At 56.7% G+C, this 24,537-nt stretch overlaps 1 protein-coding gene across 1 annotated transcript in view; it reads right to left on the bottom strand.

The window, feature by feature from the left end:
* The window catches only part of RASAL2 (RAS protein activator like 2), a 264,537-nt gene that overhangs the window by 7,622 nt on the left and 232,378 nt on the right, over window positions 1-24,537 (bottom strand). Inside the window, 8 exon segments of the mRNA XM_056107324.1 lie at window positions 1,472-1,606; window positions 6,871-6,974; window positions 6,976-7,610; window positions 8,671-8,849; window positions 11,602-11,803; window positions 15,135-15,371; window positions 17,022-17,166; window positions 20,982-21,126. Of these exon segments, the coding sequence (XP_055963299.1) occupies window positions 1,472-1,606; window positions 6,871-6,974; window positions 6,976-7,610; window positions 8,671-8,849; window positions 11,602-11,803; window positions 15,135-15,371; window positions 17,022-17,166; window positions 20,982-21,126 (1,782 nt within the window).

The following is a 24,537-nucleotide window of genomic DNA, read 5'->3' as shown; positions in this document are numbered from 1 at the left end:
GCCCGTGGGGGAGGGGCACAGCACAACAGTGAAGCCCTCCCCTGCCAGGTTGTCCTCACCAGGGCCCCTCGAAGGGGGGGGGGGTGAGTCTCCCTCCCCACCCCAAGCAGGACCCCAGCAGCCAAAAACCTCCAGAACCCAGCCACAGCCATGCTCAAGGCCACTCTCCATGAGTTCGGATGAGCCTCACGCATGAAGGAACCAGCAGAGGAACCCACGTGTGCGGGACCCCGGGCTGAGACCTCCAAGCCTGCTCGGATCGGGACTGGGCCTCCTCCCCCCAGCTCCCCAGTTTTCCAGGAGCTTGGCAGTCACACCCACAAACTGGCCCGGCACCATGTAATCCCACCAACGGCCAAGATCCAGAGACTATAAACCAAAGTTCCCGGAAGAGAGCGGTGCAGAACTTCCCGGAGTGTGTGGCCACATTTGCGGCCGCACGACCTCTTCTACTCCAGCCCACTTGCGTACCAAAAGTAGCACCCATTGGTTTGGTTTTAACATACTTGCTTGTATTCTCTTATATTTGGGCTTAAATGGCTCCAGAGTGAAAGACAACGACCGGCACACACTTCCCTCTCACTGTGCTCGGTGGTAGGAATGCAATGAACTATTGTGAACTACTCTATGAAAGTAAAATATAAAAAAATAAAATTGCAAGAATAAAAAAAAAGGAGTGAAGCCCAACTGGTGAATCAGTGGGGGGTGGGCAGGAAAGCAGGCTGGGGAGGAGGGGTCTCGAGGGAGGAGGGTGAGAGTCTAGATCTTCTCTGGCTCTTCCACTGTGGGACCAAACAACGTGGGAATCGTCAGGACACTGGCAACAGTCAAAGGCTTCTCGGGATGGGCTGAGACCCAAAACAAACTCAGAACCATAGAGCCTGGGGTCAGACCGTCCAGCGGAGAGGGCACTTGCCCCACACGTGGCCAGCCCAGGTTCGATCCTTGGCACCCCGTCTGGGCCCTGATCCCCGCCAGGAGTGATCCCTGAGCACCGCTGGGTGTAGCACCCGGGTGAGAGAAGAGAATCATCCCCGGGGTCCTCGTGAAAACGAGTCCACTGTGAGTCTGGACTTGGCAGGAAGTAACAACTAACCAGAAACAACTAACCGGAAGAACCCGAAACACTCCTGCAAAAGGAAAAGGGGCTGGAGCGATAGCGGGGAGGGCGTTTGCCTTGTCTGCAGCCGACCTGGGTTCAATCCCCGGCATCCCCTAGGGTCCCCTGAGCATCGCCAGGAGGGATTCCTGAGTGCAGAGCCAGGAGTGACCCCTGTGCATCGCCAGGGGTGACCCAAAAATCGAGGAAAAAAAGGGAACGAAATGGGCGATGCTCTTCACAGTGTGGCCGTCGGTATAAGGGGGCGGGGGGCAAGTTCTAGCCCAGCCTGATGGCTCTTCCTACACAGTCACCTTGTCCTGCGGGCTCACCCCGGACAGAGAGACAGACAGACAGGCCGGGGGAAGGTACCTTCTCGGCGTGCTTGGCTTCATCCTGCACTTGCTCCACGTCCTCCGCGTCCTCCTCGTACTGCCCGTTGTTGAGGACCCAGGCTGCTGTCCTCTCCACGGGGGACATGGTGGCCGAGTCCACGGGCGACTGCACCTGCATCAGAAACGCAGGCTGGAGTTTCCCCCGGCGCCTCCCCTGGCTCAGCTGTTCTGGGATTACAGAAGGTGGGAGCAGGGAGTCTAACCCCCCCAACCCCCACTCTGGCTCCACTCCCATTTATAATTTTTTTTTTTTTTGCTTTTTTGGGTCCCACCCGGCGATGCTCAGGGCTGACTCCTGGCTCTGCACTCAGGAATCACTCATGGCAGTGCTCGGGGGACCCTAGGGGAAGCCGGGGATCGAACCTGGGTTGGCTGTAGACAAGGCAAACGTCCTCCCCGCTGTGCTATCGCTCCAGCCCCCTCCAGTCTCCTCCATCCCACTTCAAGCCCCATTCTTGACTCCTGGACACAGTTCCCTACAGTGGGGGCTGGCTCAGGGAGAAAGAAAAGCCATTTGCAGGAGAATAAACCATACTATTCGCTAGCCCGGTCTCCCTCCAAACACAGATCAAGGACTTACCACTGTTCAAACATGATGGCCACTTAGTACTTGTATTGCAAACCATAACACCCAAAGGGAGAGAGAGAGAGAGAGAGAGAAAGAGGGAATGTGCCTGCCACAGAGGCGGGGTGGGATGGGGGGTGGGGGGTGGGAGGGATACTGGGAACATTGGTGGTGGAGAATGGGCACTGGTGGAGGGGTGGGTGTTTGATCATGGTATGACTGAAACATAGGAAAGTTTTTAAGTCTGTAACTGCATCTCATGGGCTGGAGCGATAGTACAGCGGTAGGGCATTTGCCTTGCACGCAGCCAACATGGCCGACCCGAGTTCGATTCCTCTGCCCCTCTCAGAGAGCCCGGCAAGCTACCGAGAGTATCTCGCCCACACGGCAAAGCCTGGCAAGCTCCCCGTGGCGTATTCGATATGCCAAACACAGTAACAACAAAGTCTCCAATGGAGATGTTACTGGGCCCGCTCGAGCAAATCGATGAACAACGGGAGGACAGTGACAGTGAACTGCATCTCACAGTGATTCATTAAAAGAAACACAAAAAAATAATGCAAACCACAGAGCAACACCCATCCCCTCCGCCAAAACCATCAAAGAAACCACCAACCAACTGCTCCTTTACCCAGAGATCCAAATGCCCGACTACAACCACCACAGGTGCCTGCCCGGGAATGGACACACCTGCTGAGCCCAGAGCTGAACAAGAGGTTCCCCTGGACCATGAAAGAGGAGCCCGTGGATGCCAGTGAGGCCCGGCATCTGCTTCCAGGGCAGAGGTCGCTGATGCGATTCCCACACAAGTCACTCCGGAGAGCCGTTTCTCCACTAGATAATGCAAGAAACGCCAAAAAGGTCTTCAATCTCCATCCCCACCACTCTACCGGGTCTGTTCCAAGCACTTCACCCCTTCCTAACAACCTGCATTATTTCCCCTCACCAAGATCGGCATCATCTAATTAACTGGGGAGCGATGGCACAGCGGGGAGGGCGTTGGCCTGGCACGCGGCCGACCCGGGTTCGATCCCCGGCATCCCCTAGGGTCCCCCGAGCACCGCCAGGAGTGATTCCTGAGTGCAGAGCCAGGAGTCAGCCCTGAGCATCGCCGGGTGAGACCCAAAGAGCCAAAAAAAAAAAAAAAGAAAGAAAAAAATTAGTAGGTTTGTGGCCCCAGCAATAGGACAGCAAGTAGGGTGTTTGCTTTGCACGTGGCTGACCCGGGTTCGATCCCCGGCATCCCATGGGGTCCCCCCAAGCACCGCCAGGAGTGATTCCTGAGTGCAGAGCCGGGAGTCAGCCCTGAGCATCGCTGGGTGGGACCCAAAAGGGAGGAGGAGCAGGAGGGGGAGGAGGGAGAGAAGAGTCATGGGACTGGACAGGCTATCTGTCCAGCAGGGAGGGCGTTTGCCTCACACGTGGCCAACCGGGTTTGATCCCCGGCATCCCATGGGGTCCCCCGCGCACCACCAGGAGTGATTCCTGAGTGAAGAGGCAGGAGGAACCCCTGAGCATCGCCTGTGTGACCCGAAAAGGAAAAAAAAAAGTCGCTAGGAGGCAGAGCTGAGGGCTACGCCTGGCGATGCTCAGGGCTGACTCCTGGCTCTGCACTCAGGGATCACCCCTGACTCAGGGGACTGTCTGGGGTGGAGGGGAACGTGTCCACATCAGAAGCGTGCGAGGGACATGCCCCAACCACTGTACACCTCTCCTGCTCCCAACAACTTGCCTGGTCTGCCAGGCCTTTATGCCAAGTGTGCGGACATGCTTGCCCCCTACTGGCGTGTACAGGCAGAGCAGAGAAACGGGGCTGAGGTATTTAGTAGCTGGCTGAGAAGGAAGAAGAAAGGGGGTTGGTTGGCTTTTATCGGCCGGATCGACCCTGTGAGAGGTCAGGACGCTGCTTCAAGAGCACTGTTCAGAGACAGGATCTAAGGGAGACGTCTGCCTTTGTAATGTATGAACCGATGACAGGGGCAGAGAGCTGCTTGTGTGAATTAAGGATGATCTCAATGAAGATTTATATTTAATTTATAAAGGTAAAGGTAAAGGCCCTCCCGTTGATCGTCGATTTGCTCGAGCGGGCCCAGTAACGTCTCCATTGGAGACTTTGTTGTTACTGTGTCTGGCATATCGAATACTCTCGGTAGCTTGCCGGGCTCTCCGAGAGGGGCGGAGGAATCGAACTCGGGTCGGCCATGTTGGCCGCGTGTAAGGCGAACGCCCCACCACTATGCTATTATTTTATATATTTGGCTGGAGTGATAGCACAGTGGTAGGGCGTTTGCCTTGCACACAGCCAGCCCGGCAGAGCCGGGTTCGATTCCTCCGCCCCTCTCGGAGAGCCCGGCAAGCTACCGAGAGTATCTCACTCACACGGCAAAGCCTGGCAAGCTCCCCGTGACGTATTCAATGTGCCAAACACAGTAACAACAAGTCTCAAAAATGGAGACGTTACTGGGCCTGCTCGAGCAAATCGATGAACAACGGGAGGACAGTGTTTGTTTTCATATATTTATATATTTATAATAATCTGGGGCTGGAGCGATAGCACAGTGGGTAGGGCATTTGCTTTGCATGCGGCCGACCCGGGTTCGATTCCTCCATCCCTCTCGGAGAGCCCAGCAAGCTACCAAGAGTATCCCGCCTGCATGGCAGAGCCTGGCAAGCTCCCCGTGGTGTTTTCGAGATGCCAAACACAGTAACAACAAGCCTCACCGTGGAGACAGGCTAGAGTGATAGCACAGCGGGAAGGGCGTCTGCCTTGCACGAGGCCGACCCGGGTTCGATCCCTGACATATATAGGGTCCCCCGAGCACCGCCAGGAGGGATTCCTGAGTGCAGAGCCAGGAGCAAACCCTGAACATCGCCGGGTGCAGCCACCCCGTACTCAAAAAAAAAAAAAAAAAGCAAAACAGAGGCTGAAAGGGGTCAAATGTTAAAATCTGCACCCCGCCCCAAAAATCCCATGTCTATGAATTGTTTCCCTCGATTTCCTTTGCTTCCTCCTCCTCCTCCTGCTCCTCCTCCTCCTCCTCCTCCTCCTCTCAGAAGATTCAGGCCAACGGAAACAACCCTTTGTGTGAAGACACAGATGGAATCTTCATGGGACAAAGCGAGTGATAATTCTGGCTGCCCAAGCGACAAACCCCGCACAAAAATGCCGGAACTTCAGGGAGGAGGTAACTTCCCCCCACACAGTTTGCAATTAAAATATGTAAAGGAATCTGCCTTAAAAAAGGAAAAAAAGGTGCTGAGAACACAGGACTTCTGGGAATGGTGTGTGTGTGTATGTGTGTGTATGTGTGTGTGTGTGTGTGTGTGTGTGTGTGTGTGTAAGCAAGCCAGAAACTGAAGATAACAGCGAGGGGAGGGAAATCACCAAGGTCAGAGAGAATAAATGAAGCTTTCTAGGAAGTCGGTGTAGGGGGTTGGAAGCCTACACAATCACAACACCAGGGGTTTGCTCCCACTAAAATCACACACTAGGGGCCGGAGCGATAGCACAGCGGGGAGGGCGTTTGCCTGGCACGCGGCCGACCCAGGTTCGATCCCCAGCATCCCATAGGGTCCCCCGAGCACCGCCAGGAGTGATTCCTGAACACAGAGCCAGGAGTCAGCCCTGAGCATTGCCGGGTGTGACCCAAAAAGCAAAAAAAAAAAAACAAAAAAAACCCCCCCAAAAACCCGAGAGTGCCCAACGGGACACTGTCCTCTCTCCTGGGCTCTGGCCCTGCACACCCAGTCCTGGTGATGTAGGCAGGCAGGGAAGGCCCCTTCCCAGGCGATGGCAGTGAATTTTCTGGGAACTAATAGCTCTGAAGTTGCAAAGGCCAACCTTGCAGAAAACAGGAACTCAGGCCTGAGAAGACCCTCACCTGGGCCAGCAACGGACCCTGAGGAGATGGGACCCCTCCCCATGAAGGAAATTCCTAGAATACTCTCGGACTTCTTCCTTCATGCGATTAACTTTAGTGACTCAGCCCAGAGAAGCCCGGGTTCTCTCTTGAGTGCATCTCTCTCTCTCTCTCTCTCTCTCTCTCTCTCTCTCTCTCTCTCTCTCTCTTTCTCTCTGTCTCTCCCCCATCCACACCTTCAAAACCTCCAAATAAATCTGCTTTACTGGGGCAGGAGTGATAGTCCAGCAGGTAAGGCATTTGCCTGGCATGTGGCCAACCCGGGTTCGATCCCCGGCATCCCATAGGGTTCCCCAAGCACCACCATGAATCATTCCTGAGTGCAGAGCCAGAAGTCAGCCCTGAGCATCGCTGGGTGGGACCCAAAAAGCCAAAAAAAAACCCCCCCAAAAAAACCCCAAAACTGCTTTACTTCACTGCCCTGGGCTGGAGCGATAGGCCAGCAGGTAGGGCGTGTACCCTGCTACGAGGCCGACCCGGGTTTGATTCCTACGTCCCTCTCGGAGAGCCTGGCAAGTTCCCGAGAGTATCCCGCCCGCATGGCAGAGCCTGGCAAGCTCTTCATGGCATATTCGAGATGCCAAACACAGTCACGACAAGTCTCACAATTTGTTGTGAAACGCGACTAGTGCCCGCTGGAGCAAATCGAAGAACAACAGGAGGCCAGCGGCCAGTGGCCAGTGGCCTTCACTGCCCGTCTACTCCTGCAATTCCTTTCTTCCCAGCGAGACAAGAACCCAGCAACCCTGGGTCCTCGGATGGCGGAGGCAGATGGGGACAAAGTGACCGTTTCTCCTGCCTGGGGCCTCATCAGCGCTGGACCACTGGACATCACGGGGTGGGGGGGTCTTTGGGCCTGCTGGGGAAGGCCGAGCGGCGGTGGGCACTCACCCCCACGGGCTGCGTCTGCTGCCTCTGGATGGCGCGCACCTTGGGCACGGGGCTCTCCCGGGAGGAGGAGGAGGGCGGGCGGGCGCGGCCCCCGTGCTGGGCAGGCTCGGTGGTGGCGCTGCGCAGGGAGGCGCTGGACGGCGGGACCGGGGCCGGGCCAGGTGCGGCGGTGGGCGCCTTGGTGCGGGCACCGGGCGCGCGGGGGGCCGGCGCTGTCGTGGCGGGGAGGCGCGGGGGGCGCGGTGCGCTCCTCCAGGCTGCTGGAGCTGGGCGCGCTGAGCCGGAGGTCGTCGCTGTTGCTGCGGGAGCTGGCCGTGCTCAGGTTCTCCAGGCTGGAGCCGGCCGAGGCGGGCGCGACCGGGTGGCCGAGCTGGTACACGGGGTTCTGGAAGGCCAGCGGCTGCAGGGCCGGGCGCAGGGGCCGGCGCGCCTGCGGGGCGCTCTGCGGGGCGCCCGGGGCCTCGCGCGGCAGTCGGACCCCGCCGGCCACGGGTGCCACCGACAGCTGGCTGCCCGCCAGGCGCACCGGGGCGTCGGGCAGCAGCCCCGGGAGCTCGGCCGGAGCGTCCTGCAGGTCCATGAGCGACACGCTGCGCCCGTTGGGCAGCCCGGCCTCCTTCTCGTCCGGGTCCGAGTAGCTCATGCTCTGCGACGAGGCCTGCTGCACCAGGAGCAGGGTCTTCCCGCGGCAGTAGCTGTCCCCGGGGTCCGGGCCGGGCGACTGCAGCCGCGGCCGGTCGCTGTGGAGGAGAGGGAGCGGGAGAGGTGGGCTGGGGGGGACCCTGGTGACGTGCCACAAGGCGCCCAGGACACACCTGGTGAGGCCCGGGAGATGCCACCCAGTGCTGGGGAATCCAAGCTGGTCGGAGAGGGCATAGGCCTTGCCCCCGAGCATGGCCGGTGTGCCCCGAAAAGCAGAAAAAGGGTCAAACAACCCCACAACCCCACAGGGGTAGGAGCGAGAGCACAGAGGGGAGGGCCATTGGCCTTGCACGCGGCCGACCAAGGTTCGATCCTCGGCATCCCATAGAGAACCCCGAGCACCGCCAGGAGTGATTCCTGAGCGCAGAGCCAGGAAGAACCCCTGAGCATCGCCAGGTGTGACCCAAAAATCATAAAAACAAAACAAACCCTCCCCCGCCAATAAAGACTTGGGGGTTCAGAGTGATAGTCTAGCGGGGCGGGTATTTGCCTTGTACGCAGCCAACCCGGGTTCGATTCCCAGCATCCCATATGGTCCCCCGAGCACCGCCAGGAGTGATTCCTGAGCGCAGAGCCAGGAGGAACCCCTGAGTGTCGCCAAGTCTGACCCAAAAAGCAAAACAAAACAAAACAAAACAAAACCCCCCACTATAACCACTTGGAATTGTGCAATTGCGCAAGCCTGGAATGGCCTCCCTGGCTGGGAGTACCAGTTCTGTTCACACCACCCCAGGACGACCCTGAGCCCTCTGGCCTGGCAAAGCCAAACTAGACCACGGGGCACGTTTGCAGCACGGACGCATCGGATGGATGTTCTCTGGGAAATGAATATCCTATGCCTACAGCAGTCTGAGACAATGGGATCGGACGGTTCGATCCAGCTATCATCTTATTTATTTTTGGTTTGGGGGCCGTCCCCGGCGATGCTCAGGGCTCTGGGCCCAGGAGTCCCTCCCGGCGGTGCTCTGGGGAACTGAACCCGGGCGAGGCGGGAGCCCTCCCCGCGCCCCAGGACTCGACTTGACTGTCGGAAAAGAATTCTCCGCATGAGTGAGACAAGCCTGTCTCTGCCCCTTCTCTTGCATCGCCCTGGGGTACCTGTCCGAGGGGTCCTCGAAGATCTTCTGCAGCCCGGAGGAGACGCTGCCGCTGACGTTGGGGCTGGAGCTGTGCTCCGTAAACCGCCGCAGCTGCTGCTGGATGGGTGTGGGGTTCGTCAGCGACTTGGTGATGTCGGCCAGGACCCGGGGCAGGGGTCCCAGCTTGGCCACGGTCGCCTGTAGGAAGGAATTTTCACCCTAATTGGATTAGACGCGGATCCAGCAGGGAGGGTGGGTGGGTGGGTGGGTGGGGGGCGGGGGAGAGCCGGTCGTGGCGGAGGGGGCGTGCAGGTTGGACGGGAAGGCGGATGGTCGCGGGTAGGGGTGCGGGCCCGGGATGCAGTGTTATGGGCAGCACAGCCACGGCGTCGAGATGGATGGATGGATGGATGGATGGATGGATGGAGACGAGACGGGGCGGGCGCAGCAGGCGTGGAGGGAAGAAAGGAAACAGCAGTTAGGGTGACGCAAATCAAAACGCAAAGGCCTGCTCCGGGCAGCCAGCCGCCAACAGAAACGGGCATGGGCATGCAAAGCCAACGCTCGCTGTTGGGGGCGGGGGCGGGGTGCGCCCCGCAGGGTCATGCATTCCCTGGGCCGCTCCCGGAGGAGGAAGGAGATGCTGGGGCGGGGGGGGGGGGACACACAAGCGCATGCGGGGGTGCCAGGAGGGGCCGCATGCGGGAGGCGGGTGTGGCGGGCACGCCCCGCCCTGGGAACCCTTTGGCCCCCGTTTGAGGCCAGCATCGACGGCCTGAACAGTCAGAACCGGGGCGAGTCTGGGAGACTCGGGGTCTCCGGGTCCTCTCACGGAGATCGAGAAGGACAAAGTGCACCCTGCAAGGACCCTGACCCTGAGTCCCCAGCCTGGCCCACCCACCCGGCAGCCCCCAGCTTCCCCGAACTGGCTGTTTCCTTCCAGTCACTGATTTTTCTTTGGGGGTGGGGAGGTCCTTAAGTCTCCTCATGTTCCCCCCCCACACTCAGGGGTACAGGCACCTGAACTGGCCTCTGCGGAGGGAACCCCCTCAGCACGTGACCCCCCTCAAACCACGCCGGCGGTCTAGAACTGTTCCAGAACATCTGAGAAGTGTTCTAGAGTGTTCTAGAAGTAAAGAGACCGTCCCTGGTGCTGGGAGAAGATGTAACATAATTCCCCCCCCCCCCCTTTTTGGGTCACACCCGGCGATGCACAGGGGTCATCCCTGGCTCTGCATTCAGGAATCACTCCTGGTGGTGCTCAGGGGGCCATGTGGGATGCTGGGAATCGAACCCGGGTTGGGTGCGTGCAAAGCCAACGCCCTCCCTGCTGTGCTATCGCTCCAGCCCTGATGGAACATTCTTGGACCAGCTGACAAGCACTCCAGAGCTGATCTCTCTTAAAAGGGTTTATTCCCTGGCCCCCAATTTTACTGGAAGTCTTTTTTTTGGGGGGGGGGTCACACCCAGCATAGCACAGGGGTTATTCCTGGCTCATGCACTCAGGAATTATTCCTGGCAGTGCTTGGGGGACCATATGGGATGCTGGGAATCGAACCCGGGTCGACCAGATGCAAGGCAAAAGCCCTACCCGCTGTGCTATTGCTCCAGTCTCTCCTGAAGAGATTCTAACACACTAAAAGTAAAAGGCCCTCCCGTTGATCATCGATTTGCTCGAGCGGGCCCAGTAACGTCTCCATTGGAGACTTTGTTGTTACTGTGTTTGGCATATCGAATACGTCACGGGGAGCTTGCCAGGCTCTGCCGTGCGGGCAAGATACTCTCAGCAGCTTGCCGGGCTCTCCGAGAGGGGCGGAGGAATCGAACTCGGGTTGGCCGTGTTGGCTGCGTGCAAGGCAAACGTCCTACCGCTGTGCTACCGGTACACTACTGCACATTTATAATGTACCCGGCGCCGACAAAACCATTACCAGCTAACGTCCTAATAACGCCAGTCACCACTTATTAGACTGGGCCTATGACAAAATATTCTCTTCACATAACTCCAGAAGGAAGGAAACGGTTGGTATGGCACCCACCTATTAATGGATATTATTGTTATTATTAATATGACTTATAACATTCTTAGATTGTAGAAAAGGAATGCCTACAACAGGAACTGCATGAAGCCTACAGCAGGAACTGCATGAAGCCTACAGCAGGAACTGCACTGAAGTCACATCTGCAGAGAAACTAAACATCAGGATTTTCAGATCCCACATAACGGGAAGCACTTGGTTCCATAAAATAATCTGGTGAACTATGTAGCAAAAAAATCATATTGTGGAGATTGTACAGTGGGGAGGGCACTTGATCCCCCCAGCACCCCATACGGCTCTCTAAGCCCACCAAGGGGTGTGTGCCCCCTAAAAAGAAACAACCTGGGGGGCTGGAGTGATAGCACAGCGGGGAGGGCGTTTGCCTTGCAACGCGGCCGACCCAGGTTCGATTCCCAGCATCCCATATGGTCCCCTGAGCACCGCCAGGGGTGATTCCTGAGCGCAGAGCCAGGAGTAACCCTTGAGCATCGCCAAGTCTGACCCCAAAATCAAAACAAATAAAATAAAATAAAAATAACCTACAGGGGAAAGCTGATGAATGGTCTTGGTATTTTTCAATTCTACGCTTCTGTTTGGCTATGGTTCTCTGAGACTTGATCTCCTCCTCCCTACGCGAATAAGGCTGCACGCACCAATACCGGGTGAGAGCTTCCAGGCAAGTCTCAAAGACTCTACTTAGCCCGAAATGCCATTAGTTTAGGTCATTCCTTAAAAATGTTTCTAATTGCCCGGCCTTTTAGGGTTTCCTGGTCTGCGGGGCACAGTCATTTATCAGCAATGACGACCGTTTCCGCTGCAGGACAGAGGGTGCTTTCACACAGAGCCTGGCTCTCCCGAGACACCCGGGCAGCTCAGGCCTGGAAGGTAAGGCTGTCGCCCGTCCACGTTACCTTATCCAGCTGGGACACCACCTCCCAGAGCAAGGAATGCAGGACGGAGAGCTCCCGGCCCAAGTCCACGTAGCCATCGAAGCCGGGGGTGTTGGAGATGGTGTCGGGGTTGGAGATCTCCAGGAGGAAGCGCTTCATGCCACCCCACTCATGTTCCAGGAAGTCGTTCATGAATGCCATGTATTCTTCTTTGTTTCCAAATCTGCAGAACAAGGAGAGGAACCCGGGAGAAGAGTTGATGATGCAAGGAACGGACTTTCCAGAGAGCGATGAAAAGAGAGTGTGAGAAAGAACTGTGTGTAACTCGGATCTCAAGAACTTGGGGCTGGCGGGCCACCCCAGGTGGGAAAAGGTGCCGTCCCACGGTCTGTTTCCCATGGCGGCTTGGGGCCTGCCATCTTCCAGAGGCCAAAAGCCAGGTAGGGGCCTGCAGTGACAAGGCACGCGGGGCCTCACCGTATGGGGGTGGAGCCGGCCCTTTCCTCCTCCATCCCAGTGAGACCCCGAGTTGCTGCCCGCAAACAGCCCCCTCTGGCTCCTGATCAAGCTGTTTAACGGCCATGAACCCAGAGACCCAGAAACAAATCTCGGAACCCAGCAGCTTCGGGGAGAAATCTCTCCAGATTTAATTATTAAAATTTCAGAATTCCAAAAATGTGTGGGCGCTACTATGGCTGTGCAACATCATGTGCTATTCATAACCAGCAACAGAAAACAAATTGTCTACTGTTGCCTTTTTGGGGGGCTGGAGCGATAGCACAGCGGTAGGGCGTTTGCCTTGCACACAGCCAACGTGGCCAACCCGAGTTCGATTCCTCCACCCCTCTCGGAGAGCCCGGCAAGCTACCGAGAGGATCTCGCCCGCACGGCAGAGCCTGGCAAGCTCCCCGTGACGTATTTGATATGCCAGACACAGTAACAAGTCTCATGATGGAGATGTTACTGGGCCTGCTCGAGCAAATCGATGAACAATGGGAGGACAATGCTACACGGTGCTACAGTGCCTTCTTGGCAGATCTGAGTCTTGGGGTAAAATCCCAAATAATAATGGCGAGTCTGGTGTAGAAATATTGAATGTAATCAAAGGAGGGAGGGAGAGAGAGAGAGAGAGAGAGAGAGAGAGGTGTGAAAATCATCTGCCTCACAGGTAGGGGGAGGGTGTGGGATGGGGGGCATACTGGGCTTTTGGTGGTGGGAAATGTGTACTGGTGAAGGGACGGGTGTTTCATCACTGTATGACCGAGACTTAAACCCGAAAGCTTTTTTTTTTTTTGTTTTTTGAGTCACACCTGGCGATGCTCAGGGGTTACTCCTGGCTCTGCACTCGGGAATCACTTCTGGCGGTGCTCAAGGGACCGCATGGGATGCTGGGAATCGAACCCGGGTTGGCCACGTGCCAGGCCAACGCCCTCCCCGCTGTGCTATCGCTCCAGCCCCAAACCCGAAACTGCTCTCACAGTAATTCAATACATAAAGCAGGAGTGATCCCTGAGCACAAAGCCAGGAGTAGACTCTGAGCGCCGCCAGGTGTGGCCCCAGAAGGAAAAAAACAAAACAAAAACAAACTCAAGAACTCTGAATAGCTTGCCCTGATGCTACCAGGTCGAATGGCAGCTCTGGTTCCTGGTCTTTTACGATTGAGCCTTCCTTGGCTTCAAGTGTGTGTGAATTTGTAAATCTTGACCACCGCAAATCCTGACTACTGTGAAATTCCTCACGGCCCCCCAAATAGCGTCTACTCTTTCTCTTCTCTATCCCTCTGTTGTGATTTATTACTTCTACTTTTCTCTGCCTTTCTAGATTTTAGCCATCTTCAGGGGCTGGAGTGATAGCACAGTGGTAGGGCGTTTGCCTTGCACGCAGCCGACATGGTCAACCCAATTTCGATTCCTCCTCCCCTCTGGGAGAGCCCGGCAAGCTACCGAGAGTATCTCGCCCGCACGGCAGAGCCTGGCAAGCTCCCCGTGACGTGTTCGATATGCCAAACACAGTAACAAGTCTCACAATGTTACTGGGCCCTCTCGAGCAAAATCGATGAACAACAGGAGGACAGTGACAGTGACAGTGACAGGGGCTACCGTAAAGCCCACAAAATTTGTTCCAAAACTGAGGCTGGAGTACTGTGGGGCGGGCATCTGCCTTGCACGCAGCTGACCCGGGTTCGATCCCCGACATCCCATAGGGTCCCCTGAGCACTGCCCGGAGTCAATTCTGAGTGCAGAGCCAGGAGTAACCCCTGAGCATCGCCGGGTGTGGTCCAAACAAACAAACAAAAAACAAAGCAGAAATGATATTTTTTTAAACCAGGACTTGCTCTAATATAGATGAATGCGTATTCATGCATGGGCCAAGGCAGGGAAAGAGGCATTTTAGATACACAAAGTGAAAGTACTCTTCTGTTAAGCCAGAATTGAGACAAAAACAATCCGTCTCACATCACAATGGCTCTTAATTTATTTAAAAAAAAAAAACAACCTTTTTTTTCTTTTTAGGTCACACCCAGCGATGCTCAGGGGTCGTTCCTGGCTCTGTACTCAGGGATCACTCCTGGCGGTGCTTAGGGGACCCTATGGGATGACGGGGATCGAACCCGGGTCGGCCGCGTGCCAGGAAAATGCCCTCCCCGCTGTCCTATTTTTTGCTCCATTCCTAAAAAAAATTTTTTTTGGACCTCCTCAGTTGAGGGAGTCTGGTGCCTCCTGGTTACTCCCAGTCAACAGGGCTGGCATCAGGTGCAGGGGTGTGGGGCAGCTTAGCTGGGCAGTGCCCAGAATCTAAGATCCATCCCAGCAGTGCTTGGGGGCCTCTACAGCCACAGCCGGCCATGCCAGGGGCGAGGCAGTGCCAGAGATGGAACTGGCATTGAGGACAGTATGTAGTGCTGGGCATTGAACCGGGTCAGCCTGACGGCAGCAGCCTTGACCCCGCGATCTCTCTCCAGCCCGGCCTCTACCATCCTCTGCCAATCGTCTGTAGTGGCCCCAGACACTGAAAGTCTATCCCCGAGGTGTCCCTTTCTCTGATGGAAAGTGAGCATTTAAGGGTGCTTCTACCTAACCCGTTTTTTTTTTTCCTCTTTGGGTCACAGAGGTCACTCCTGGCTCAGCACTCAGGAATCACTCCTGGCGGTCCTCGGGAGATCCTATGGGATGCTGGGGATCAAACCCGGGCCAGTCACATGCAAGGCAAACGCCCTATGTGTTGGACTACTGCTCCATCTCTGAGATTCTTCTTTTTTTTTTTCTTTTTGCTTTTTGGGCCACACCCGGCGATGCTCAGGGCTGACTCCTGCCTCTAAACTCAGGAATTACTCCTGGCGGTGCTCAGGGGACCCTATGGGATGCCAGGGATTGAACCCGGGTCAGCCGCGTGCAAGGCCAACGCCCTCCCCACTGTGCTATCGCTCCGGCCTCCCAGCCTGAGTTCTGTTTATTCTCCACTGGCACCTGGGGCATAAGTGGGCCGTTTGCAGACTCCCCGCCCTGCATGCGGGGCAGATGGTGGCCCCCGGAAAGGGCGGCGGGGACACGTACTTGGCGAAGTTGGCCAGGTTCTGGATGACCTTGGCGATGAGCGTGAGGGTCCGCGAGGTGCGGTCGTCGGGGTACTCCTGCATGAGGCTGAAGAGGCTGGGCGACATGATGGCGGGGCACAGGAAGCGAAGGAACAGGGACGCGCTGATGAGCCGTTCGCTCAGGTCCTGCTTGCCACGGGCCACGCACTGCTGCTTCCACGAGGCGAACACCTCCTTCAGCTCCCGCGGGAAGACACTGTGGCAGACACGGAAGCCCGGGCGTCAGCGTGCACCCACCCCGGCCCGACGCCTCTGCTTCTGGGGAGCGGGGTAGGGCGGGGGACCTCCCCAGGAGCCCAGTGGAGGGGACAGACCATCTGGGTCTGGTTTCGAAATCACACCCGGCGATGCTCAGGGCTGACTCCTGGCTCTGTGCTCAGGCATCAATCCTGGTGGTACTCAGGGGACCCTAGGGGATGCCGGGGATCGAACCTGGGTTGGCCGTGCAAGGTGAATGCTCTAGCCACTGTCCTATGACTCCGCGTCCCCCCCCCCCATTTCCTTTAGATTTTTGGGTCACACCCGGCGATGCTCAGGGATACCCCTGGCTCTGCACTCAGGAATCACTCCTGGCCGTGCTTGGGGGACCCTATGGGATGCCGGGGATCGAACCCGGGTCAGCCATGTGCAAGGCAAATGCTCTACCCATTGTACTATCACTCCGGCCCCCAGTGTCCTTTTGATATTTGGGCCACATCCGGCCATGCTCAGGGGTCCCTTCTGGCTCTGAAATTTAGGGATCATTCTTGGCAGTGCTCAGGGGACCCTACGGGGTGCCGGAGATCGAACCTGGGTTGGCTGCGTGCAAGGCAAATGTTCTTCCCATTGTACTATCACTCCGGCCCCCAGTTTCCTTTTGATTTCTGGGTCACACCTGGTGATGCTCAGGGATTCCTCCTGGCTCTGAACTTAGGGATCACTCTTGGCAGTGCTCAGAGGACCCTACGGGGTGCCGGGGATTAAACCCGTATTGGTTGTGTGCAAGGCAAATGCTCTACCCACTGTACCACTGCTCCAGTCCCCCGTTTCCTCTTGATTTTTGGGTCACACCCGGCAATGATTAGGGCTGACTCCTGGCTCTGCACTCAGGAATCACTCCTGGTGGTGCTTGGGGGATCCCATGGGATGCCGCGGATTGAACCCGGGTCTGCCATGTGCAAGGCAAACACCCTCTCTGCTGGACTACATCTCCAGACCAAATTTTTTTTTTTTTTTTTGCTTTTTGGGTCCCACCCAGCGATGCACAGAGGTTCCTCCTGGCTCTGCACTCAGGAATTACTCCTGGCGGTGCTCGGGGGACCATATGGGATGCTGGGAATCGAACCCGGGTTGGCCGCGTGCAAGGCAAACGCCCTACCCGCTGTGCTATTGCTCCAGCCCCAAATTTTGTTTCCTTAACGCAGAGAGAGAGAGAGAAGCACGTGGCTCAGCAAGGGAGTCCTGAGTTCCAGCCACCCCCAAGGGCTGGGTGTGGGCTTTGCACACAACAGGCCTGCCTCAATCCCAGCCAATACGTGCTACCTCGAGCCCCACCGGGAGTGACCCGGGCAGGGCCCTGGGCGGAGACCCCCGGCACGACTCAACGTGGCCCCCAAATCAACCCACAGAAGAGCCTGTGCGAAGCCTCCCTGTTGGCCCGGGGGAAATGAGGGGACATCCAGGGTGTGAGCACCGTCCACGGTCCAGAAGGCCACTGGGGCACTGCCCAGGCACCTCTCCGCCCACAGGGAGGGGACACGTGGCCGGGCAGTGGTGGGGCACAGACTGGTGTCTGCCAGGTGATGAGGGGGAGGCGGGACTTCCGGGTGCGGGGGAGGCGGGACTTCCGGGCGCAGGGCCTGCTCACCAGTAGGAGTTGATGATCTTGCAGAAGGCCAGCTCACAGCACATCTTGAGGTTGCTCTGGTGGTCCAGCAGCTCGCTGGACGAGCAGCGGCTCGGGTCCACCTCGCAGTTCTCGTCCGACTCGTACAGGGCCTTGATGAACTCCCCTGTGGAGAGAGACGCGGGAGGTAACAGTCGCAGGGCCAGGGAGCTGGTCCTGATGAAGGCTCCCCCACCGGTTGCGGGGGGACAGTTTCCTCTCTGGGGTCTCATCCCAAGGTCGCCCACCATGGCTTTACCAAGTTCTGGGCAAAGGCCATGCGCGCTGGCATTAGGATCGTGGTATTTATGGGAACCAAAGAGCCGGAACTTATTAGTTGGTGTGGGGTCCCCCCCGCCATGGTAAACAACATCATTTTAAAATTATTATTTTGAAAATATTATTATTATTATCGAGGCTCGTCGTGTTCCTAGAACGAGCAGACGCCATTGGGCTACACTAGCACGCACAGGGACGAATGGAGACGTTACCGGTGCCCGCTCGAGCAAATCGACGAGTAACGGGATGTCAAGTGATCAAGCGATTACTATTGCTGTTGTTGCTGTCGTTGCAAGTCTCACCAGGGAGACGTTACTGGTGCCTGCTCGAGCAAATCGATGAACAATGGGAGGACAGTGCTACAGTGCATTATTATTGTTGAAATTACAGTTTTTATTTAGAGGTTTTTTTTTTTCTTTTTCGGTCACACCTGGTGATGCTCAGGGGTTACTCCTGGCTCTGCACTTAGGAATCACTCCTGGCAGTGCTCGGGGGACCCTATGGGATGCTGGGAATTGAACCCGGGTCAGCCGCATGCAGGGCAAACGCCCTACCCATGGTACTGTGGCTCCGGCCCTGTTACTATTTTCTTAATGGTCGTGGGGCTTCCTCCTGGGGACCCCCCAAGTCACTCAGAGTGGTAAGGCAGGCCCAGAGCGGTCAAGCTGGAGAAGGCGTTCTCCTAGCACACAGTGACCCAAGGACAGTTCCCTGGGCGCCACCAAGAGTGACCTCTGAGCGAGAGGCGACAACAGCTTCTGGGCACCGCTAGATGTGTTCACAACCCACTCAGCTCCTTGAAGTAAGAAAATAGCACATGGAAGTGTCCAACCAGGAACCAGAGCGAGAGCACAGCGGGGAGGGCGTTGGCCTTGCACGCGGCCAACCCGGGTTCGATCCCCGGCATCCCACAGGGTCCCCAGAGCACCGCCAGGAGTGATTCCTGCGTGCAGAACCAGGAGTCAGCCCTGAGCATTGCTGGGTGGGACCCCACCCCCCGAAAAGTGTCCAACCAACATCATCTTTCTGGCAGGGGTCCTATAGCATGGTCCTTGGGGGCTTTCCCTACAGTGTTGAGACAACCCGGTCTCAGGGATGGCAGTTTCTCTGACAGTTTTCTTCTGGCATCTGGAAATAGCCTTTTTTTTTAAATCCCCCTCCTGCACAAAGAATAAGGAATATAATAACCACTCTCCACTGTGCTTAACTTAGCTTACAGGTTTAGCAAGACTTCGCTGGCTATGTGATCACCCTCAATTGTGTTTCCAAGACTCCGGTCACAACCGTCCCCATCATCTGATGGAAATAACTGACCCCTCTTCCGGTACCTGGAGATTTAGCGGCCTTTCAGAATTGAGGTGGGGGGAAAAAATCACATTACAACCTCGCACCGTATTGAAACTAGGCCTGAATTTACACCTCTGGGCTCCCAAAACATACTTTTTTTTTTGCTTTTTGGGTCATACCCGGTGATGCACAGGGGTTCCTCCTGGCTCTGCACTCAGGAGTTACTCCTGGCGGTGCTCAGGGGACATATGGGATGCTGGGAATCGAACCCGGCTGTGTGCAAGGCAAACGTCCTACCCGCTGTGCTATCGCTCCAGCCCCACAAAACAGACTTCTTGAAGCTGCTCTCAAAAACGGGATTCCCACCAGAAAAAAAGTGAACAACAGAGGCAAAATCACCACAGAGAGCCAAGGGGTAACGGGCTGAGCAAATGGGGAGGGAGGGGTTAAGAGGACCTGGGAGATTTGGGGCTAGAGCCATAGTCCAGCAGATAAGGCTTGCATGCAGCCGACCTGGGTTCGATCCCCAGCATCCCGTAGGGTCTCCCGAGCACCGCCAGGTGGGATCCCTGAGCGCAGAGCCGGGAGTCAGCCCTGAGCATCATCGGGTGGGACCCCAAAGCAAAAACAAAACAAGAGGATGGAGGCTGGGGGTACGGGGGGGTGTGAAAGCCTCTCACTCCTTTATGCCTTGCCAGCTGCAGGGTTCCACCAGCCTGGCCCTGCCTGGGTTATAAATATGATAATAGTGGAGGCAGGGTGGGTTGGGGGAGAACTACTTGATTTTCTTCCCCTGCTCACCGGATTAATTTCCATGTCTCATTGAGCCAATCAGACATTTAATTAGTTGGTGTCCTTGAAGGGACTTGTACAGACTTCCCGCTCTGTAAGGTCGCCATTTGGAAATTCCTTCAGCGGCCCTGATGACAGACTGAGCCTCTAATTTTTTTTGTTGCTATTGTTTTTTTTGATCCGCTACCAGGGGTGCTCTGGGGTCACTCCCGGTGAGCTTAGGGGACCGTGTTGGATGCTGGGGATTGAACCAGGGTCAGCCGCGTGCAAGGAAGCACGTTACCTACTGTCCCATCTTTCTGGCCCAGTGTTTGGGATTTTTTTTTTTTGCGTTAATTTTTTTTTTTTTTTTGCTTTTTCAGTCACACCCAGCGATGCTCAGGGCTGACTCGTGGAGGTGCTCAGGGGACCCTATGGGATGCTGGGAATCGAACCCGGGTCGGCCATGTGCCAGGCAAATGCCACTGTGCTATTTCTCCAGCCCATCTCTCTCTCTCTCTCTCTTTCTCTCTCTCTCTCTCTCTCTCTCTCTCTCTCTCTCTCTCTCTCTCTCTTTCTCTCTCCTCTTTCTCTCTTTCTGATTGGGTCACACACGGTGATGCTCAGGGCTGACTCCTGGCTCTGCACTCAGGAGTCACTCCTGGCAGTGCTCGAGGGACCCTATGGGATGCCGGGGATCGAACCCTGGTCGGCCGCGTGTCAGGCCAACACCCTCCCCGCCGTGCCATCGCTCTGGTCCCGCTGTGGTTCTTTTCACCTGCTTTCTCTGTGCCCCAGCCTTGCGACTGAAATGAGACCACCCCCCTCCATTCCTCCGAGAGAGCGCTGGCCGCACCCGTGTGGTGCACGGAGGAAAGTGAGGGGACAGAAGTGACGCTTCCCAAGAAACCTGCAGCCTGACCCAGCCTCACTTGGACGGTGGCCGTCAAAAATTCAAGGTGGGGCCGGGTGGCAAGAGAACTGCCCTATTCCCAGGAACCTGGACCAGACAGCACGTTCTGTCCAAAAACTCTGGGGGCAGGGCTGGAGCGATAGCACAGAGGGGAGAGCGTTGGCCTTGCACGCGGTCGACCCGGGTTCAATTCCCAGCATCCCATAGGGTCCCCTGAGCCCCGCCAGGAGTGATTCCTGAGTGCAGAGCCAAGAGGAACCCCTGAGCATCGCCGGGTGTGACCCAAAAAGCCCCCCCCCCAAAAAAGTGCATCTGGAAATAAAGCAACCTATGGACTAGAGGATACAGTATCCCTAGCACCCCATAGGGTCCCCCGAGCACCACCAGGAGTGATTCCTGAGTGCAGAGCCAGGAGTCAGCCCTGAGCATCACCAGGTGCGACCCCCCAAAAAAGAAAACTCTGGGGGCCTGGAGGGCAGGAATCAGGGTCCGGGGAACTGTCCTTGGTTTGGGAACCACACAGCCCACGGCGCCTTCCAGGCTCTCAGGAGCGACGGCCACTAGAGTGACAGCAGGCCTCAGAAGGGGGACCGGGGGCGCCTGGGGACCAGGGTTTGAGAAACCCACACGCGGCCCCTGCACTGGGGCTCTCGGGAGGGGGAGGGGACGGACCCGACGGCGTGCCCGCGTACCCAGCGCGTCGTGCAGGTACTGCTGTCCCACTAGCTTCAGGTACTCCTCGATGGACTTGGTGGCGATGGTGTTCTCCCTGAAGATCAGCACGTCGTGCTCCCCGCAGCGGTCCACCTCGGACATCACCAGGTCGGTCAGGAAGTCCTGGGGAGGGGGGAAGAGGGTTCCGTCAGGGCAGGGAGCGGCGACAGCCGGGGCGAGCCGAGGGGGGAACACGGCCAAGGAAAGTCAAAAGTGCTAACGGAGCTCGGCGGGAAGAAAAGGAGATTTTGGTTGGGGCTGGAGCGATAGCACAGTGGGGAAGGCGTTTGCCTTGCACACGGCCGACCCGGGTTCGATTCCCAGCATCCCATAGGGTCCCCTGAGCACCGCCAGGAGTGATTCCTGAGTGCAGAGCCAGGAGGAACCCCTGAGCATTGCAAAGTGTGACCCAAGAAGTGCACGCGCACATACACACAAACACACACACACACACACACACACACACACACACACACGTCAAAATGACCAACGGGCTTCTGGGAAGAAAAGTCAAAAGGACTAAGGGGCTCAGAGGGAAGAAAAGTCAATTTTGGTTGAGGCTGGAGTGATAGCCCAGGGAGGGCATTTGCCTTGTACATGGCTGACCCGGGTTCGATTCCCAGCATCTCATAGGGTCCCCTGAGCACCGGCAGGAGTGATTCCTGAGTGAAGAGCCAGGAGAAACCCCTGAGCACCGGCAGGAGTGATTCCTGAGTGAAGAGCCAGGAGAAACCCCTGAGCATCGCCAGGTGTGATCCAAGAAGTGCGCGCGTTCACACACACACACACACACACACACACACACACACACACAATCAAAAATGACTAAAGGGCTTCTGGGAAGAAAAGTCAAAAGCACTAAGGAGCTCAGAGGGAGTAAAAGTCAATTTTGGTTGAGGCCAGAGCGACAGTACAACAGGGAGGGCATTTGCCTTGTACACGGTTGACCCGGGTTCGATCCCCGGCATCCCCTAGGGTCCCTGGAGCACCACCAGGAGTGATCCCCGAGTGCAGAGCCAGGAGGAACCTCTGAGCATCGCCAGGTGTGACCCAATCAGAGTGAACTGTCGCTGTCACTGTCCTCCCGTTGTTCATCGATTTGCTCGAACAGGCCCAGTAACACTGTGAGACTTGTTACTGTGTTTGGCATCTCGAAGACGCAACGGGGAGCTTGCCAGGCTTTGCCATGAGGGCGAGATACTCTCGGTAGCTTGCCAGGCTCTCCGAGAGGGGTGGAGGAATCGAACTCGGGTCGGCCATATGCAAGGCAGACCCTATCTGCTGTGTTACCACTCCAGCCCAATCAGAATGAAAGAAAGAAAAAAAAGAGAGAGCGGGGAAAAAAAAAGGAAGAAAGAAGGAAAGAAAGAACAAAAAAAAGAAAGACAGAAAGACAGAAAGAAAGAAAGAAAGAAAGAAAGAAGAGAAAGAAAAAAAGTGTGCTGGAACCATATAGTCCAGTGGCTAGGGCGTTTGCTTTGCATGCTGCCGACCCAGGTTCGATTCTCGGCATCCCATAGGGTCCCCCGAGCACCGCCAGGAGTGATCCCTGAGTGCAGAGCCAGGAGTCAGCCCTGAGCATCGTCGGGTGGGACCCAAAAAGCAAAAAACAAAAACAAAAATGTCAAAAGTGCTAAAGGGGGCTGGAGAGATAGCACAGCAGGTAGGGTGTTTGCCTCGCACACAGCCGACCCGGGTTCGATTCCCAGCATCCCATATGGTCCCCTGAGCACCGCCAGAAGTGATTCCTGAGTGCAGAGCCAGGAATAACTCCTGAGCATCACCAGATGTGATCCAAAAATCAAATAATAATAATGATGATGATGATAATCATAATAATAAAAATAATGTTGAAATGACTAATGGGCTCGCGGGAAGAAAAGTCAAAAACTAACAGGCTGGAAGGGAAGAACGGTCAGGATGAAACTTCAGTTGCCAACGCCCCTCAGTGAAACTCCCTTCAAAGCGTTTCCGGCGTGGGACTCAAGACCAAACCCAGGGATGTGGCTGGAGCAAGCGGGGAGGGCGTTTGCCTTGCACGCAACTGACCTAGGTTCGATCCCCAGCATCCCATAGGGTCCCCCGAGCACTGCCAGGAGTAATTCCTGAGTGCATGAACCAGGAGTCAGCCCTGAGCATCTCCGGGTGGGACCCAAAAAGCAAAAAAACAAAAACAAAAACAAAAAAAAAAAAACCCAAACCAAACAACCCAGGGTTAAGCCAAAGCATGAGCCTTGCTTGCAGGTGGCAGAGCCCAGCTGAGCCCTGGCATTCTGGGGCCCACGTCCTTAGGGGCCACTCCTGAGCACTGCGCCAAGAAGAGCCACCCTGAAGGGTGCTGAATGAGGTTCCCGCAAACCAAAAATGTGCGTGGCCCTTTGGATGAGCCCCTGAGGGCCCTGCTCCCCTCAACGTCTGCAGCCTCACCTGTCTTTTTTTTGTTTTGCTTCTTGGGTCCCACCCGGTGATGCTCAGGGCTGACTCCCGGCTCTGCACTCAGGCATCACTCCTGGCAGTGCTCAGGGGACCCGATGGGATGCCGGGGATCGAACCTGGGTCAGCCACGTGCAAAGCAGACACCCTACCTGCTGTGCTATTGCTCAGGTCCCTAGTTCATCACTCTACTAATTGATTGATTGATTGCTTTTTGGGTCCCACACAGCGATGCTCAGGGCTGACTCCTGGCTCTGCACTCAGGAATCCCTCCTGGCGGCGCTTGGGGGACCCCATGGGATGCCGGGGATTGAACCCGGGTGGGCCGCCTGCCAGGCCAATGCCCTCCCCGCTGTGCTCTCGCTCCGGCCCCTCACCTGTCCTTGTTCTGGGACCGTGAGTGTGTCGGGGATGGAGGTCGGGGAACCCCAGCTCCATACCTTGGTCTCCACGCCCTGCCCTAACTCAGCCACCGGACCCCACCGAGCCCTCTCCAGCGTGCAGTGTCACCTGCTCGCCACGCAACATGACACAGTGGCACCTTCACACCCGCCCTCTCTGCCAGGGAGCTCATTGCTGGGATTCCTGGGGTCTTAGTTCACACACTGATCACTTCCTCCAGGAAGCCTTCCCAGACCAGCACCAGCCTGGAATGCCATTGACAGACGCCCTCCCCCACTGCAAAGCTCCACCCTGGCACCAGAGACCTGGTCTGTCTCGTCAGCGGAACGACGCGTTCACGTCTGCAGTGGCCGGCTTATCTGTTTCCCACGGGAGGCTGGCTGTTCGCCCGACAAGGCTCCGTTCACCTCCATATTTTCAGCACCCCACAACTCCCGGACTGGGTGAGGGCTTCGGGGAAGAACAAACCGTACCCCGGTCTCTGTGCAGGCTCCCAGGGGCCCACTGTTTTTTCTGTTTGTTTGTTTTGCTTATTGGGTCACACCTTGCGAAGCTCAGGGCTGACTCCCGGCTCCACACTCAGGAATCACTCCTGGCAGTGCTCGGGGGACTCTATGGGATGCCGGGGATCGAACCCGGGTCAGCCGTGTGCAAGGCCAATGTCCTCCCTGCTGTGCTATTGCCCAGGTCCCTGGTTCA

Source organism: Sorex fumeus, unplaced genomic scaffold, assembly GCF_029834395.1.
Source record: "Sorex fumeus unplaced genomic scaffold, SorFum_2.1 ptg000161l, whole genome shotgun sequence".
In the NCBI taxonomy this organism is placed as follows: Eukaryota; Metazoa; Chordata; class Mammalia; order Eulipotyphla; family Soricidae; genus Sorex; species Sorex fumeus.
Note: the sequence above shows the minus strand (reverse complement) of the source record. Positions and strands in the feature narration are given on the sequence as shown.